The 19,724-nt window shown below is 45.8% G+C and overlaps 1 protein-coding gene across 3 annotated transcripts in view; it reads left to right on the forward strand.

Annotated features, from left to right (window-relative positions):
* Window positions 1–1,201: 1,201 nt before the first annotated feature.
* The window catches only part of TRIM67 (tripartite motif containing 67), a 54,291-nt gene continuing 35,768 nt past the window's right edge, over window positions 1,202–19,724 (forward strand). For 2 of the 3 annotated variants that reach the window (XR_009252088.1, XM_058696131.1), the window contains exon 1: window positions 1,202–3,150. Coding sequence is in view for 2 of the 3 variants with exons in the window: in XM_058696131.1 (XP_058552114.1) it covers window positions 2,107–3,150 (1,044 nt within the window). In the remaining variant the exon portion in view is untranslated. The remainder of the gene's footprint in view (window positions 3,151–19,724) is intronic. The other variant, XM_058696132.1, reaches the window with a different exon arrangement.

The raw sequence follows: 19,724 nt of genomic DNA on the forward strand, positions 1-19,724 counted from the left end.
CAAAGTTCCAGGCGGGGCCACAAGGAGTACTGCAGAGAGTGTATCGCCACCCCGCTGCCCCAGCGGTGTACCCGCGAGTAATCCCTGTCCCTAAGGCACCAAGCCGCAGGGCTGCAGCCTTTTCCTGCTGTGACCCGTCAGCCAGCTCAGCCCCCTCACCCGGTGACCCGCAGGCGCTGAGCCTCCACGCTTTGCTCTGTGGCGCCTATCTTGTCTTTGTTTGGAGTCCGGGAAAATCTGAGACCGGGGGAGGCGTGACTTCACTATTCATATCGCTTTTAAACAAACGATTTCCCAATGTGTGTCTGTTTCAAGGCTGCTGACACTTCCGTAGGCAGAGCCTGCCGCGCGGTGAGCCCTACCTTCTGCCTATCCCCACCCACCAAGCCCTCGGCCTCCCCCCACCGCGCTTCCCTCGGCAGCTGAGAGAGAACAGCGGAGCAGTCGAAACAGCCAGGGCCGCGGGTGGGAGGCTGTTCGCGTAGCTCGTGGCTGGCGTGGAGATCTCCCCATTCATAAAACTACCATCCCTGCTCGCTGAATTCCCGCCGGCCCCGCACCGCCCCACACTCAGCAGGGTAGGGCTGGGCCCCGGGTGCTCGGTTCCGAGGGCCACGGGGCCTAACGCGGCTCGTTTTCGCGCTTCGCCATGAAGTCCCAATTTACAAATCCCATCTCGTGTCCTCGCTCAGTCTGTATGGACGACTGACATCGACCGCGGATGAGCGCTCTCGGTTGAAAGCAAGAGAGAAAATGGCTTGGGGTTCAATGCATAAATAACACCTCACTCACCCTTTGACTTCAGGCTATCCGACATTTTGTGACTTGCATTTTTTGCTCTATCCTAGATTTAGGAAGCGCCTGTCAAACTATGCTACCTATTCATTTGTAAACAACTGGCTTTTTAGGTCCCTTTCTACCCTTTTACGGCGGTGGGTGGGAGCGCGGTAGTGGGCAAGAGAGATGATGGCAGGGGCGGGGCGGGGCAGGGCGTTGTACTAATTTAAGATGCAATTTCCATCCAAATAATAGATTGTTATTAACAATGATCCTCTCCGCGAAACCCTTAAAATTGCCCCATGACTCCCCTAGCAGCAAAAGGCGAGCCCTTATTCGCTGAGCTGACGCCTCCTCGGCTCCCCCCGCCCCCCACTACTCCTGCTCTGGAAATTACAACTCCTCAGCGCGCCGCGCAGGGAGGAGGAAGTGGCGGCGGCGGCGGCAGGAAGGCGGGGAGGGGATTCCCGAGCCAGCCGGGCGCTCGCCCTCCGCCCGCCGGCTGCAGCGTCGCGCGGCCAAGGTCAGAGGCTCCGCCGCCGCAGCAGCAGCAGCAAACCAGATCAGCGGGTCAATCCTTGCCGCGGAGGGGAAAAGCCCCAGGGCGCATTTGGTTCGCACCAGCAGCCACCAGGGAGGGAGGCGAGAGAAGGTCTCCGAGCCTGCTGGGCCCCACCGAGACAGTCGCGGGCGCAGCGACCCGGCACGGCAGGTGGCCGCCTCTCAGTCTGCGCTCCAGGAGCTGGGGCGGCACTTTGAGCTCTGGGCGCTGTCCGTCGCCTCGTGGTGCTGAACCCAGCCCCACGGCCAAGGGGCCTGCTCACCCGCCTTCTCGCCTACTGATCGCTCCGATTGGGGCAGGACAGGGGCAAAAGGGAGCCCCTGGGCAGCTGCCCACTGGAGCCGAGGGGTTGAAACAGGACAGCTAAGAAACGGCAGCCTGGCCGCTGCTCCTGATGTGCATAGGAGACGCGCGCTGCAGCCGGCGGCGGCGCTAGTGCTGATTCATCACCTAGAGCTCCTCACAGGCCATCGCGAGGGCAGCGGACTGACTCTGGACTCTGGCCGCAGGTTGAAGCCGCTGGCGCAGGAGCCCCGCGGGTAGGAGGTGAGGACCCCTTCCCTGCTCTTGCCCCCAGTCGTCCTAGGGCGGTGGCGCCAGGACACAGAGAGGGGCGTGCCCCCAGGCTGTGAAGTGGTCATGCCTGTGTAATGCCCTCGCCTGCAGTCTCTCCGGTGCTGACCACGCTTGGTCCCCTCCTCCGCCTGTCTCTGGAGCTTGGGCCGTTCCATCTCCCACCCTGAGCACCTCGGTCTGTTCGCGCCGCGATGGAGGAGGAGCTGAAGTGCCCTGTGTGCGGCTCCCTGTTTCGGGAGCCCATCATCTTGCCCTGTTCCCACAACGTCTGCCTTCCTTGCGCTCGTACCATCGCCGTGCAGACCCCGGACGGTGAGCCGCACCTGCCCCAGCCGCTCCTGCACTCCCGGGGCTCGGGGCTACCCGCCGGCGCCGCCGCGGCACCCCCTCTGGACCACGACGCGGCGGCTGGCCCGGCCTGCAGCGGCGGAGGCGGGAGCGCAGCTGGCGGCCTGGGCGGCGGTGCGGGCGGTGGCGGGGACCACGCGGACAAGCTGAGCTTGTACAGCGAGACAGACAGCGGTTATGGTTCCTACACGCCGAGCCTCAAGTCCCCCAACGGGGTTCGCGTGCTGCCCATGGTGCCCGCGCCGCCAGGCTCCTCGGCCGCCGCGGCCCGGGGTGCCGCCTGCTCTTCGCTGTCCTCGTCCTCTTCAAGCTCCATCACGTGCCCGCAGTGCCACCGCAGCGCTTCCCTGGACCACCGAGGCCTGCGCGGCTTCCAGCGCAACCGGCTGCTCGAGGCCATCGTGCAGCGGTACCAGCAGGGCCGCGGGGCCGCGCAGGGGGCGTCCGCAGCCTCTGCAGTGGCCATCTGCCAGTTGTGCGACCGCACCCCGCCGGAGCCGGCTGCCACGCTATGCGAGCAGTGCGACGTCCTCTACTGCGCTGCTTGCCAGCTCAAATGCCATCCATCCCGGGGACCCTTCGCTAAGCATCGCCTGGTGCAGCCGCCGCCACCACCCGCGCCGGCGGAGGCAGCCTCAGCATCCCCGGGCGCGGCCCAGGGCGCCCCCAGCGGAGGTGGCGGCTGCAAGAGTCCGGGGGGCGCGGGGGCTGGAGCGGCGGGGGGCAGCGCCGCCCGCAAGTTCCCTACGTGCCCCGAACACGAAATGGAGAACTACAGCATGTACTGCGTGAGCTGCAGAACCCCGGTGTGCTATCTGTGCCTGGAGGAGGGCCGTCATGGCAAGCACGAGGTGAAGCCGCTGGGAGCCATGTGGAAACAGCACAAGGTGAGTGCAGGGTGCGCTAGCGTGGGATCACGGGTGCAAAGAGGGTGGGAGGAGAAAGGCTCCTGGTCTCTTCCCTGGAGAGTTGGCAGAGGCAGGGATTACTTTGTTCACTCCCTCATTCCCTCCTCAATCATTTGACAAACACTTAAATGAATCCAAGTACTCTGAATTGGGTGTCGGAATGGGAAAGGCAGGGAAAGAGGACTTATTCGGTGCCCTTCCCCTGAGACTGTATGATTCTACACAAAGGGCACCCATAATGCAGAAACAGGGTTTTTTTCATTCCCAAAGTTGACTAATAAATTACCCTGACGGCCCCTTCGGTTTTATGGCATCCAGGGCCCTCTTCCTCCATGGAAAAAGATTTTTTAAGTACAGATGTTCCCACCTGCTTGCAGGAAATTGCAAGGCAGGGAGGATTCTTTCCGAGCCCTCAGTGAAGGGACACACTATTTCCTACAGAGCAGAACTCCCCTCTGCTACCAGAACAGAAATTTGCCTACTGTTTCAAGGAGTCTCTAGCACTTTCTACCCCCAGAATGTATCTCAGCCAAGAGGGAAGATATAATTGCTCATGGGCTTTGAGAATTTGGCGGTGCGCCCTCTTAAGAAAGGAGCATCATTTTCCCCCAGAGACTTTCTCTTCCTGGGACTCTGTCACTCATGCTGGTGGGAGTGTGGTGGCCCTGCAGAGCAAGCCACCCTTCCCTCTGCAAGCTGCTGCAAACCTTCTTCCCCTGCGACTGGCCTGGGGGTGCCACCTCCCAAGTGAAAATGGAACAGCCTCTAAGTGCCAGTTCACGGTTGCCAATGTGTCTTCCTATCTGACACTGGGCAAGAGAATCCTCAAAATCAGGTCATGCCCTTGTTCAGGCCCCCAGGCAAGAGTGGGTCCAACTCTTCTAATGAACATTGACCTTAATTTCCTATCCAAAGGCCAAGCCAAGCAGCTGGACTCAGGGGCACCGAAGGTCAGTGATTCTGGTCTGGCAGAGTTAGAGTCCCTGTTGGATGACCCCAACTACACCTGCACATTTGGACACTTATCATTCAATATCCTCTTTCCAGTAAATTCTCACTCCACAAAGAGGCAGGAGGTCTTAAGTTCCCAACAGAATTATGTATTCTGCTTGAGGAGGAAAGACACAGGAAATTAATCAATTTGCCATGGTTACCTTGTATCATCCAACTGGAAATGGACAGAAAATGTAGCATACGTGAGAGAAGGGACTAACCTATTCCTATTATAGATTTATTATAGTCACAATAAGTAACTATTAACTATATAATTTCATCTGCTACAATGAGTGTGCTATTATTGTAATTTAACATTTTCAAATCAGAAAATTAGAAAAGGAATGGGGAAAACTTTAGAAATCCCCCTTGGAGATGGAAATTTGCAGAAGAGACATCATGTCACAAATAAAACTTTTGCAAAGAGGTTGTGATCAGTTACCAAGACAAGAAGTATAGGTTCACATTTAGATGTCACAAGTTGTTAAATTTTCACAGTCTTGAAGGCTAGAAATAATTCTAGGTATTGCCACCCAAATCTTTAGACTTAGTGAAGAGTGGAAACCAACATGAATTGAGATTTTTTTTTTAAATTAATCTTTAAAAAATTTTTTTTAATTTATTTATTTTAAAAATCTTTTTTAAAAATTTATTTATTTTGACAGGGAGAAAGAGGCTGTGAGTGGTGGAGGGGCAGAGAGAGAGAGAGAGGTGGAGAGAGAAAGAGAATCCCAAGCAGGCTCTGCACTATCCATGTAGAGCCTGACATGGGCTCAAACCCACAGACCGTGAGATCATGACCTGAATTGAAATCAAGAGTCAGATGCTTAACCGATCGAGCCACCCAGGCTTCCCCAGATGAATGTGCAGTCTTAAAAGACATTAAGACTCTTGCCAGGAAAAGTGAGTTAGATAATGAGCTATGGTTTCCAGAGCCTCTTGGTTCTTGCAGAAAAAATCATTAGTCATCCTTTCCTTGATGTCCACAGCACTTTTATAACATTTCTAACCTCAACCAACAATGCACAGTTATGAGAAAATACGGAAAGCACACGTGAAATTTGCTCAACAGACTGGGAAAGTTATCTATGGAAAACACAACTATGCAGAATCTGGTGTGTCAGTGCTGTATGTAATGCCACAACTTCAGGGAAATCACAGCTTCACAAATCCAGAAGGAATGATGGGAGATACTTTTGTGAAACCCCATTTCCAAGAATGAATAGAAGTTCTCCTGTTCTCTTTCAGCAGGTACTGGTTTTCTAAAGAAAGGAAAATTATTGAGTGCTTATGATGAGCAGCTCACTGAAGGGCATGGAATCAAAGGAAAAGATAAATGAGGAAGCACAGGTGGAACATTTGGTCTTGCTTTGTGGTCAGGCATGTAGACCTCCACTGTGAGAGTAGCTTTTTTTTTAAGTTTATTTATTTATTTGGCGGCGGGGGGGGGGGGTTGTGGTGCAGAGAGAGAGGGAGAGAGAGAGAGACTCTCAGCAGGCTCCACACTGTCAACACAGAGCCCATCGCAGGGCTGGATCCCACATCCGTCCTCAAGATCACGAACTGAGCTGATATCAAGAGTTGGGCGCTCAACCGACTGAGCCCCCCAGGTGCCCTGGTAGCTACCTTTGAAAGAGAAACTGGAACACTCAATTTCACAGTCCCACTGGGGCAGTTTAAGTTCTTCAGTAAAACTTAAAGTCTCTGTTGTTGTTATCATCCAAAAATCCCAGCCGCCATGACAAAGGCTTGCTGCCCTACCAGAACTAGACTTGGGACAGAAACATTTCCCTAACACTCCTGTGACTGCAGAAGCCTTCATTTAAGCCCTGCTCTAATTCCTCCCAAGCATGACCAGAGCTTGCCATCTAATTAGTGACTCTTTAGCAAAGAGAAATGTAAGTGACACTGAAATCTATTTTAAAACGAGATTGATTATCACCTTTTGAAAACAGTGTAAAAACTTCAGGTGTTGGCTCAACACATTTTTATGTATTGAAGTATACTTGACATACAATATTCTATTAGCTTCACATGTACAAGTTAGTGATTGGACATTTATATACATTGCGAAAACTGACCACCATAATAGGTCTAATCTCCACCTGTCCCCTTAGAAACTTAATACAATGTTACTGACTGTATTCCCCATGCTGTACATTGCATCCCCATGACTTGGTTTTTGTATAACTGAAAGTTTGTGTGTCTTGATCTTCTTCACCCATTCACACCACCCCCCTTTTGAACCCCTTTCCCTCTGGCCACCACCACTCTGTTCTCTGTATCTATCAGTGTGGGTGTTGTTTTGTCTATTTGTTTGTCTTTTTTTTTTTTTTTAGATTCCACTTATAAGTGAAATCATGTGGTATTTCTCTTTCTCTGACTTATTTCACTTAGCACAATAACCTCAAGGTCCATCCATGTTGTCACAGGTGGCAAGATATCGTTCTTTTTTATGGCACAGTAATGAGAGAGAGAGAGAGAGAGAGAGAGAGAGAGAGCCTCTTCTTTATCCATTCATCTATTGATGAATGTTTAGGTTGTTTCCATATCTTGGCTATTGTAGCACTTTTTAGATGATTCTTCCAGAAAAGTGTTCATCCTTTGAAAGACACGTTGATGTAAAGAAACAATGTGTGGGGAAAGATAGGACAAAGGAAGGGAAGCTTTCTAGGAGAGCTTTTGTCTTTCTGCGTATTGAATATGGAATTCTAATTTTCCTGAAGCCAGGATTGTTGAAAGCTGTGTCTCTTCCCTAGACAGACACGTCCTGGATTATCAACAAGTCCATCTGTAACTCCTACTGGGTGCCAATGGTCAACGCTAAATTATTATCGGTAGAAGTTGATTCCTGAACTGAGGTATAAAATGCTAGATGAACCCTTCTTTAGAAGTCTTTGAAGATCCCGGGAAAATAAGAGAGTATTAAAACAAAATCTCGTTGAGACCCCAGGATTACTGTTCCTAATGAGTCAGCACTTCACAAGAGCAAAGGAAGGGATGACGAGGCCTAGAAATCTCAGGGAAAACAAGACTTCAGGTTACTTTCATGTCTTGAGGTTCTGCCAGAGGGCACTTGACTTCTCAGCACCCTGTTCCTACCTGATTTTATTTTTATAAAAGGGATAAGGAAAGGCTTTTAGCCTTTAAAGCCCGAGTGTAAAGGCTTCCTCCATTAAAAGAAATAACACATAAATAACAAAGGCAGAACATGTCATTGTAGCTGAACTGTGATCATTAGTACACTTATTTGAATATCGGCAGAATTTTATAACACAAGTGACCAATGCTCATTGTTAAGACTTAGAATTACAAATCTAGAATTGTAAGAAAAGAAATAGCCCTAAATCCCAATTTGGAGAGAAAAAAAAATTTCTAATGTTTAGGTTTTCCTTGTAGAATTCTATCATGCATTTATTTTGTGTCCTTTTTTCATTAATCATACAATATAAATATCTTTTCTGTCAATTAATGTACATCGTTTTTGATACAGCACGCCATTGCTGCATAAAGATTTAGTATTTTACTTGAGCCACACCTTAGTGCTGGACTTTAAGTTGTTTTCAGTCTATGCCTATACTCTTAATTATTTAAATCTATGCCTATACTCTTAATTATTTCCTTATGTTACATTTCTAAACATGGAGTTACTATGTGAAAACATACCTGGCTTTAAGATATTTGATTAATATGGGACGCCTGGGTGGCTCAGTCCATTGAGTGTCCGACTTTAGCTCAGGTCATGATTGCACAGCTTGTGAGTTCAAGCCCCACATTAGGCTCTGTGCTGACAGCTCAGAACCTGAAGCCTGCTTCGCATTCCGTCTCCCTCTCTCTCTGCCCCTCCCCCACTCATGCTCTGTCTCTCTCAAAAATAAACACTAAAAAAATTTTTTTAAAGAAATCCTATATATAAAAAAAAGATATTTGATTAATGTTACCAAATAAAAAAATTTTTTTAAAGAAATCCTATATATAAAAAAAAGATATTTGATTAAGGTTACCAAATTACCTTTCATAAAGGTTATACTTATTTTATCCCAAGAGAAAAAATTATGTAAATAATAAAAAAGTCATGTAGAGAGAGACCATGGTGGGCAGGAGAAAGGTGGATTATTTTGTGTCTAGTAATTACTACTTGCTATTTGCATCACATTATTGATAGAATTATTTTTAAAAAGAAGATTACAAATACAGTAAAATCTTGGATTGCGAGTAACTTGTTCTGCGAGTGTTCCGCAAGATGAGCAAACATTTTTAATAAATTTTAACTTGATAAGAGAGCAACATCTTGCAATACGAGTTATACATGATGCTGAATGTCACATGATCACAACTGAGCCAATGGCTCTTGAAATTCACATTGATATATGAGTGCTTTGGATTACAAGCAGATTTCTGGAACAAATTATGCTTGCAAACCAAGGTTTTACCATATGTAGAATTTTAAAAATTTTTTTAAGGTTTATTCATTTTTCAGAGACAGAGAGACAGAGCGTGAGCGGGGGAGGGGCAGAGAGAGAGGGAGACACAGAATCGGAAACAGGCTCCAGGCTCTGAGCTGTCAGCACAGAGCCCGACGTGGGGCCGAACTCACAGACGGCGAGATCATGACCTGAGCTGAAGTTGGACACTCAACTGACTGAGCCACCCAGGCGCCCCCATATGTAGAATTTTAGATCCCTAACTACTAGTTGGGGATCTGCCTTCTCTCAAAACTTGGTTTGATCTGCATGGCTGTTGTCCAAATAGACCTCTTGATCTTGAAGGCCTATGAAAAGACCAGGCCTTGAGGGCCCACCTACGGCACTTTAGGGTGGGGTTGGGTGGGGAGAAAGAGTTCAGTAGAGAGAAGTGCTTGGCAAAATCCTTTGGGGAGGTCTGAGTTCTATTACTCTATAGCTGATTGCTGCACAAGAGCTGAGCTGCCTGTTCTAAGCCAACTGCTACTGAGTGAAAATGCATCAGTGTCATCAGAGCATGTGGCATGGAAACATGTGCAATCTGAGGGAAAGTCTGGATTAAAAAAAAAAAAAAGGAGCATGCGCAAGCAGGGGAGGGGCAGAGAGAGAGGGGAGACACAGAATCTGAAGCAAGCTCCAGGTTCCCAGCTGTCAGCACAGAGCCCCTCCCGGGGCTCGAACTCATGAACCATGAGCCAAAGTCAGACACTTAACCAACTGAGGCACCCAGGCACCCCAGAAAGTCTGAATTTTCGAGAAGCTGAATCTTTCACCAACTCTAAAGTTCTGAGAAATGTACTGTAGGCTGGCTTCTGTTCTATATGCCCCAGGCCAGCTAAGAACCAATGGCTAATCTGTTTAGATTTCTGGAAACATGAGTTCACTGGAAACATGATAACTAGAGACCACCACGTACTCTCAAACCACCCTCCATGTTCACATCACCACTGTCTTCAAAGACACCTGGGCTATAGTCCTGCTCTTTTCTTGGATTTAATCCCAAGCAGGTTGGTGATTTCAGAACAATTACTCGAAAGAACCCTTATGTTAACAACCTTTGAAATATATGCTTTCCTCATCACTCCACACATTTGGAAAACAGAAGTGGGTTTCAGAGAAGACGGCAAAAATCCATAAGCTTGAACTGCTTTCCTTGAAGGCTGTTTATAGAGATAGGAGTACTTAGAATTTAGGAAGACCTTAAAGAATGTGAACGGACATTGCTAGTGATAAATACATTTCATACTGTGTGCTATGGTAGTCATTCCATGGCTGAGGTGTTGTCTTTTTAGCCTGCACTGGGAGGTATGGATGGATATTTATGGTGGGTGGATATTCATGGTGATGGGACTTTAGCTGTGGATGTCAACAACGTGGAATATTCCAGAGGGGAGCTTATCTCTTCCTCTCTGAGGCAGACTAGGGAGAGGGTTGACAAACTGTAGCCCACCATCTGTTTTTGTGAATAAACTTTTACTGGAACTGAGCCACGCTTGTTGGTTTACATATTGCCCATGGCTGCATTTGGCTACAGTTGCTGTTGGGGAGAGTTGAGTGGCTCTAACAGAGACCTGTGGCTTGCAGAGCCGAAACTATTTACCATCTGGTCCTTTGTGGAAAAAAGCGTGCTGACCTCTAGACAAGGACCTGCGACCACAGTGTGGTCTGCTGAGCAGCAAGCAGCAATGGCAATACCCAGGAGCTTGTTGGAAATGCCACAGTCTTAATGACTCCAGATTTGAATGTTAACCCTTGATTTGTGTGTACTTCAAAGTTTGAAAAACCCTGATGGGAATGCTTTCTGGGCTTCAGGGCACTGGGCCCATCACTCTAACTGTGCAAGTCATTTGAGAAGTGGGGTGCCCCCTCAAGCCTGAAGCTGATACTCAGTAAGCGGACTCTAGGGAGTCTAAGCAGATTGAACCAGAGAGCCTTACTTAATTACTCTGGCACCAAACAGAATCTTTAGGTTCAGCAAATTCTGGGTGCTGGGAGACATTTCAGTGTTCGAAGAACACCTGACCCGGAGGGGCAGGAATCTCTGAGGGGTGGAGGTGTGTGCAAAGCTGAGCCTTCCTGGGCTCAAGCATAGGTATCACAGGAGAAGAGAACGCTGGACAAATGCTCTTTGCTGCTTCCCTGGGATTGAACAGAAATGGATTTACTGTTTGTATCTCTGGATTTCCTTTGGGTTGATGACTTAGTTGTTCTGTGAAGAAGCAAAGAGAGTCTTTATCTACTCTTTAGCCAGGTTTGAAGGGCCTGCCCAGGGAATGGTGGAGTTTGGAAGTATCAAAACCATGGAACCTAAGGGGCAAGGGAAAATCCAGGCAGAGATGGGGGGGTGGGGGTATGAATTCACCCTTCCCTGCTTGCAATTTCCTCTTGCAAAGCAAGAGCTGTGCAGGATTTTAAGTTTTTCATTCCTAGAATAGACTGTTTCCGGCAGACGTGGTGAATTCCAGCCTCCTCATTTTGCAGATGAGGAACTTGAGGCCCAGGGGCTTGCTATTGTTGCACAGCAAGTTGTGAAATGATTTCGTAAAAAGATGATCCTTTCAATCTCTTCATTGTACCTTTTGATTAACTACAAAAATGTAACAGAATGCTGTGTATGTATCTGAACAAAAACACGTGTATGGCATCACTGAGAGAGTAATTGTGAATGGAAGAAATATTCTAAAAAGTAGGGACAGAGATTGGGCATGGCCTCTCTTCCATTCACCTGCAATGGGGCAGCATTAAATAAAATGGAAATAAAAGGATGTGGAGGAGACAAAGCATCCTGTTTAGAATAAATAGGATGAAAGAATTTGAGGGCTGGAGGGAATGTAACAGATTACATAGCACCGCCTCTTTATTTTCCAGGTGGCTATAGAGGGGTTAAGTGGTTTGGAGGAGAGAGTAGGGAATGGCCCAGAAGGGACAGGAATGGTGAGGTGGGGCTAGTGAGCTCAAGAGTGTAGAAGAGGTCTAAGTGACAGAGATAGCAGGATGGAATACTGGCACCTGCCAGAAGACTGGGCCTTGGTCACATGTCATTTGAAAAATCTGTTTGGACAGGACATTGTTTTTGTTTGTTTGTTTTTTTTAAGATATATATATATATATATATATATATATATATATATATATATATATTTTATTTTTTAGAGAGTGAGTGCAAGTGGGGGAGGGTCAGAGGGAGAGAAAGAGAGAGAGAGAGAGAGTGAGAGAGAGAAAGAGAGAATTTTAAGCAGGCTTCATGCTCAGTGCAGAGCCCAACTTGGGGCTTGATCCCACAACACTGGGATCATGACCTGAGCTGAAATCAACAGTCCGATGTTCAACCAACTGAGCCACCCAGGCACCCCAGACAATACATAGTTGTTGGTTTTTTTATGTTTGTTGTTTGTTTATTTATTTATTTATTTATTTGGAGAGAGAGAAAGAGAGAGAGAATGAGAGAGGTAGAGAATCCCAAGAAGGCTCTGTGCTGACAGCACAGAGCCCAACAGGGGGCTCCATCCCATGAACAGTAAAATCATGACCTGACCTGAAACCAAGAGTCAGATGCTTAACCTACCGAGCCACCCAGGCACCCACAGACAGTACATAGTTTTTAAAAATGAGGTCAAGGCTGTGTTAAGAAATGTAAGCAAATGTTGTCCAATCTCTTAATTCTTATTAATTGTTGGATTCTGGGTGGTAGTTATAAGGGCTGGAAACCAATAAAATATGAATAATCAGAAATGAGAAGCCTCTTAAAATGAAAACTGTGGCTTATCATCATTCAATGAATTATGTGTTGCCATATGGTTGACTTTGCCTATCAGCTGAGTGGTATACCCACATAACTAAAAGTGATCTCTAGTACTTAACTATGGATAACTAAAAGCTGGTGGGTGCCTCTTGACCATTAAGTCCTTTTTCTGAGCTTATGTCTCTAATAAGTATTTATTCTTCAATTCAACTAATTACTTCTTCAATCAACATGTAGATTGTGACTGTCTAAATCATACCAGGCACCATTCTAAACACCAAGGCTGCAGAAGGGTGTGCTCTCTTCTCACAAAGAGCATAAATGTAGTCCCAAGAGAAGAAAGATCAACAAGTGTACAAATAAATCAATTTCTAATATTAGATGATTTCTTAGTGGATATCAGAAATTATCTGATATCCACTAAGATGGAAGTAAAATAATGTGATAACAAAAAAAAAAAAAAAACAAACTTGGTGGCCTTCTTTAGGGGGAAGATGGAAAAAGCAAGACTTGAAAACTGGATGAGATGTGGCTAGCCCTGCCCAGTTCTGAAAGTAGCATGTTTCATAAGGAAACCAAGAACCAAGAACCAGAGGTGCAAGGTGCCCAGTGTGTTTGTAGGACAGAAATGGGCCCCTGTGTTTGGAGTATAAGAAAGATGAATAAGTGGCAGAAGCAGAAAGATAGGCAGAGTCTGGAGGCCACAGGAAACAGGTTGGATTTTATGGTAAATGAATGCAGTGGGAGACTGCCAGAGACCTTCAAGCTTGGAAGTGATTTTTTTTTTTTAATATCATTTTTGACTGCTGTTTGCAAAATGCATAGTAGGGGGACGAGAATAGAGGCAGGAAGACAAACTGGAGGTGATTGCAGTAGTTTGGGCTACTTTAATTGGGAGAGAGGCAGCAGTGATGGAGAGAAGTTTATATATTCGTGTCCCACTTGGAATTCTCTGAGCTTCTTGGAGTTGTGGTCTGATGTCTTTTATTATTTGGGGAAAATTCTCTTATATTGTCTCTTTAGATAATTCTTTTGCTCTGCTCTCTCTCTCTTGTCCTTTTTTAAATTTTTTTTTTTTTACCACTTATTCATTTTTGAGAGACAAAGAAACAGAGTACAAGCAGGGGAGGGGCAGAGAGAGAAGGAGAACACAGAATCCAAAGCAGGTTCCAAGCTCCGAGCTGTCAGCACAGAGCCTGATGTGGTGCTTGAACTCATGAGCTGTGAGATCATGACCTGAGCCAAAGTCGAATGCCCATCTGACTGAGCCACCCAGGAGCCCCTCTCTTGTCCTTTTGGAGTTCCAATAACATATATGTTAGATTGTTTGATATCATCCTACAGTTCTTGGATGCTCTGTTCTTTTTTCTTTAATCATTTTTCTTGTCTCTTTGTGTTATGGTTTCAATAATTTCTATTGACTATTCTTCAAACTCGCTGATTCTTTCCTAGACCGTGTCCTGTCAACTGATAAGCTTATTTCCAGATTTCCTCTGCATTTTCTTAGTTTCTTGTCCCTTCTCCAGCAGTAGGAAGCTTCAAGTAGTCTGGACCCATGACTGTTTTCTGCATATCCCCCAGAAACATAGGGTTTTTCTCTTTCCCTTTCTCCAGCCATAAGAGGTCTTCACCTTATTCAAAGCAATGAGGTAGAAGGACAGGAGTTTCTGTCTGTCCTCAGTGGCTTAGGATTTTGTTCTGGATGGGAGAAGGATCCCAGTGGAGCTTTGCACTTCCCTGTAGTGATTGTCACATGCCTCCTTCGACGCAACTTCTGGGGTGCAGAAGTTTCCCTTTTTTTAATCTAATGATCACTTTAGATTATGTAACTAATCAGGTTCCCTTTTCTCTTCAGCTGTTAAAATGTCTAGAGCCAAATATTTGATACATACATAATAGATTTAATTATGTTATGGATTCCAAGCTTTATTTCTGGCTCCATTTTTGTCCTCACCCTTCTTTTTCTCTCGTTTAAGTGATGCACTATTGAATTCTATAGCCCCTTGCAAACTGCCTTAAATACCTTTTGAAATAGATTAATAAAGAAGCAAACAGTGGCCCACTTGAATCAAACCAAAAAGAATAAGAAACCTCATTAAGATAGTACCCTAGTTCTGAGCAGTGCTCAGCCACTGCTAAAGAAATGCTGCTTGAAAACATTCAGTTCAGGGTACAGGGATCTTCCCAGTCACTGGGACATGTGGCTGCTCCCTTTCAGTCCTATGTAATAAAGAGACTCCAAAACGACTGCCTGCTCTAGACAATAGATCATTCACCCTATTTCACATTCTTCATGGGAACAACACCATATACCATTGGCTTGTTTGGAGGGTGTGATTACTACCTCTCAAATTGGCTTCCTTTCCAAGTATTTGCAGCTTATCACTGATGAATGTGTGTCCTCCTTACAGTCCAATCTAGCAGGGGCCACACCTGTAGCTTTTAGGGAATACGAAGATGCACAAAGGGGCAAGCCAGGGCACATTAAAGTCAAGAAGATCCTGCTGGGAGTAGTAGTGTCAGGAACTGTGAGACGTTTGAAATTTTAGCCTATGTACAAGCTCTCAAATCCAGTTACTACAATTTCATGCATGAAGGCAGAAGACATGAGACTCGAGGCAGAGATGAAGAACAATTTATCACTCCCAGCAATAGCAGTAGTCAGAGTATCAATCAGTATATCTGTGCCAATTCCCTGAGCCTCCATTCACCCTGGGTTGTATGCAGAGGGCCAGATCCACCTGCACACATAGTAGGTTGCATCACAAGACAGGAAGCGTGAACTTAGAGAGCCCAAATCTTTTATAAAGGGCAGTTATCATGGGGCACTTTGCTCCAGAGAGAAACAGCTGTCTAGTTTCCAAGATTGTTGTCTCTACAAACATTCTTGGAAAGACTGTCCAGAAAAAAAGAGTAATCAGTACTTCATGGTCAGATTTGCAGAAATGTGTGAGACCCACAGAAAAGTGTATTCCAACAGGATTAAAAAAAATTTAAATAGTTCCTCGAATGATTTCCACCTCATATGCTTCATGGGAAGTTACACAGGCCCCTCTGGTGCCCAAAGCTTCTTTTCAGTTTAGGTACACAGGTCTCAGGGCCACCTGGGTAAAGCAGGAAGGATTCATGCTGTTATCTGTCACGTTTCTTGCTCCTTTAGGGTTTGCCAGGTATCATGATGGTGGTGGTGATGGAATCTGTGTAATGGAGCCCAAATAATGTTATGAGTTAACATTGCACAGTTAAGGTAGCTTTCGTTCCTGAGTCTATTGATGTTTCCTCTAGCATATGAATGACAACAAACATCATTTCATGGCTCTGTATTATCTAATCAAAACATTCCATTGGATAAGCATTTGTTGGGCACCTACTGTAATTCACAGGCTGTGCTGGGGACTGGGGATACGCATAAAACAGGGGAGACTGAAGCCAAGATCTTTGAGCTAATGTTATGAATGATGAGTGTGAGTTTTATCAGTCAAGAAAGAAAGAAGGAACTTAGACGTACAGCAATGTGTGAGGTGTTAAGAAGAATGTTTTATGGTAGAGTAAGCCAGGGCTTAACATATATCCACTTGAAGCAAAGGGACATTGAGAAATATGATGCCATTCCTGATTTAAAAAAAAAACAAACAAACAAGGGGTCCTCAGTTACCCATTTTTTTAGCACCTGAGACTTACTGAAAACATACTGGATCTGGAGTGGTAAAAGAATAATGAGGGTAATTGGATTCCAGCAGCTGCATTTAAGACATCTAGCTTGAGAGGCTAAGAAAGGTTAAACATTAGCTTTATTTCAATTTCAATGGAGAACAGGAATAGCTTGGGTATAATCCTTTAGAAGATTCTTGTAATTTTTCATCATTTCCCCAGGTGTTATATTTACCCTGTTTGCCAGTAAAACCTGGTAACAAAAATCTGTGAACATTTCAACTTGCTTTGCTCGGTTAATGGGTTAGGGGAGGGAAGAGAGGAAACAAAAGGAGAAGAAGAAGGAGAAAGAGAAGAAGGAGGAGGAGAAGGAAGAGAAGAAAGAGAAGAAGAAGGAGAATAAGAAGGAGGAGAAGGAGAAAGAGCAGAAGAAGAACAAGAAGAAGAAAGAAGAAGAAAAGAAGGAGGAGGAGAAGGAGAAGAAGGAGAAGGAAAAGAAGGAAGAGGAGGAGGAAAAGAAGAAGTGAGAGAGCTGGATGAGAAAAGAGATTCACAGGAGAAAGGAGGTGATAAAAGGGACTGGACCCAAGGGCTGATTAATAGGGTGATTTTGGATTGGTCATTAGATAGACGGGAGGGCTCATCTCTCCACTGAGGCACAAAAGATAAAGAACAACTCCAGAGCACGAGTAACTTGTGCTGAAAGTGCATGGAACCAACCTAAAAATGAATGGGCTCAGAGTAGGGAGTCATACCAGCAGAGACGTTAGGGAGGGCTGTGAGAAAAGGGGGAGGTACAATTGAGTTTCAGAGAACTGGAAGAATTTGGAGGGGTGAAAAGGAAGGAGGTGTCCCAACAAAAAGGCAAATGGTATTTTCCGTAATTTGACCATGGAAAGAAAACTCTCAATTCTCATCAAACATGATTCTCACAAAAACAATTCTATTATGGTTACCAGTGATGACAGTTGGCCTGATCCTAACGAAGCAGTTTGGGTTACTGGGCCATAAAAAGGTCCCCTCACCTTTGCTCAGTAAATGTTTTTTTGTGCATTGGCAAAGTCAGGATTCTGGTCCCGTGGGGTCTGTGGGCCCGACATCCTATCCCAGGCTTGTTTGGTACCACCCACACATGATCTGAATTACTGTCTGCTCTCTGGCCGGTCTTCATGGTCATGGCTGTGCCCAATTTTACTTTTCTGCCAATAGGGTCCTCTCAGAGTCTTTATTACTCCGAGAAGTAATTTATTACAGAGACGAGTCTTTATTATAACAAGTAATACTCATTGTAATACTCCAGACAGCTTTAAAAATAAAATCCCATCTTGATTAGACTTTCCTTATTTATACGTATCGATGGGGTCTTGCAGCTAACAGAGACTTACCAGGTGTCTGTCCTTATTTAACCAACTTTATACATCACATGCATAAATAACACTGTACTTTGAACATCTTGACAGCAAGAACTGTCTTATTTATCTTTGTATTCACAGTACCCAGCAGAGCGCTGGCATCCAGTAGGCTATGAGAAACATTTATTTAATAAAGGAATAGTGACAATACCAAAATGTGTTTTAAGAGCAATGCCACAAATGACTATTCCAGTGGAATCCTTATGAATCCATGGTGAATCACGAAACAGAGTGATTCATGAAGGAGGGGCATTCCAGCCAATGGTATGGAAAATGAGGGGAGGAGGGATTTTGCATTTTTCTGGTCCCCCTATTGAAAAGAGCCATCCACACTTGCTGGCATGGCACTCCCTTCTCTCGTTATATATGGAAGTGGTATCGGAAACAGTGAGCTGATCTCATGGCATGACAGAAGCTAGCTGGAAATGTTGGTGGATTTTTCCTAGATGTTAGCATTGCTACATCGCTTTTGTCATTAAGTTTTAAAATTTTAATTCCAGTGTAATTAATATACAGTGTAATATTAGCTCCATCACTTGCCAGGGAATGACCTTGTACTAAATGAGATAATGCACTTTAAGAAACTAAGGCAGTGCACACGCCCTGGTAGGCGTTCAATAAAGGAAAGCCACTATTATCATCATTGTCGTGGTATTATTGTCAGGGTCAAGTGTGGTGTGAAAGGGCACTGGGCCCATCTTCCAGCGTCGGTCCTCTGGCGGGACCACTTCACACCATCGCATAAAATGGATGTCTAGAGAGATCTATCCCAGGATCGTCGGAACCGACCTTCTGGTCCTTCGCTGGCTGAAGTCATGGGAAGGATTTGAATTGAAATCAAAAGATCTAGGATCACTTCAGAGCTGTGTCTTTGGGTTAGTGTTTGATGGCTCTCCTGCCTCAGTTTCCCTCCACTTGAAAGGCTGGTGTGGGATGAAATGAGATGAAGTAAGTAAAGGTCCCTATCATACCTTTGAGGCACTCATTCCTTGCAGTCCTTGACTTCTTTCCTGAAGGTACGAGGAACTTGTCCTGCCTTCCCTTTAACTCAGTACTTGTATTTATGATGTGGAGACTGAGGACGTGTGATATGATCCCATGTGGTGAATACATATGAAAGAATACATGGTTAGATGGATAGGTAAAAGGAGTATATATCATGGCCCCTTGTTAGGGCCGCTGAAACAAATTGTCACAAAGGGTGACTTAAAACCACCACAATTTATTCTCTCCCAGTACTGGAGGTCAGAAGTTAGAGATCAAGGTGCCAGCAGGGCCACGCCCCCTCTGAAAGCTCTAGGGAAGGAACGCAGCCCAGGCCTCTTTCCTACTTCGGTGTGTTTCCTCGGCTTGTGGCCATGAACTCCCAGTTTCACGTGCCATTTTCCGTGTGTGTGTGTGTGTGTGTGTGTGTGTGTGTGTGTCTCAGTATCCAAACTCCGCTCCCTCGCTTTTTAAGTTTATTTACTTATTTTGAAGTGGGGGGGGGCGGCGCTGCAGAGAGAGAGAAGGAGAGAGAGAATCCCAAACAGGCTCCACACTGTCAGCAAAGAGACCTATATGGTGCTCGAACTCATGAACCCTTAAGATCATGACCTGAGCCAAAATCACAAATTGGACGCTTAACCGACTGAGCCACCCAGACCTCCCCAAACTTCCCCTTTTTATAAAGACATCAGTCACATCCGATAAGGGGTCACCCTACTCCACTGTGACTTCATTTTTTTTTTTTTTAACTAATTACATCTGCAATGACCCTCAGCCCAAATAAGTCACATTCTGAGATACTGGAGATTAGGACTTCAATATAGGAAGTTTTGTGGGACACAGTTCAACCCATGGCACACAATAACATTCATAAATCAACCTGGACGGAGAAATGAAACAAAAAAAGAGCTGGCAATCGAGAGACAGAAGTTACAAATCCAAGCAGGTCAAACCAACTGTTTCCTAAAACCCTGTGACAATATTCAGCCACATTGACTGGCTTTGCTCCTGACGTTGCAGAGACCAGGCTCACTAAGGGCCGTGGGGGTTTAGACTCCAATTGTGGGTCAGGGGCAATGAAGGTCCTGTGGTAGGGGAGGGACCAAGGGTGTTAGGTGGCAGTGCTGGACATCTGCAGGTGTCTGAAGACTCCGGGCAAAGAGTAGGAGAAGGGATGGAGGGGAAGGTGGCTTCATGGGAGCCTTTTCAGCCTTACCATTTTCTCATGAGTCCTCACGATAATCACCACAAGTAACTATATTGAAAATATTAACCATCCAGGATTACAGCAAAGAAATATCATCG

This window comes from Neofelis nebulosa, chromosome 13 (genome assembly GCF_028018385.1).
Source record: "Neofelis nebulosa isolate mNeoNeb1 chromosome 13, mNeoNeb1.pri, whole genome shotgun sequence".
NCBI classification, from domain to species: domain Eukaryota; kingdom Metazoa; phylum Chordata; class Mammalia; order Carnivora; family Felidae; genus Neofelis; species Neofelis nebulosa.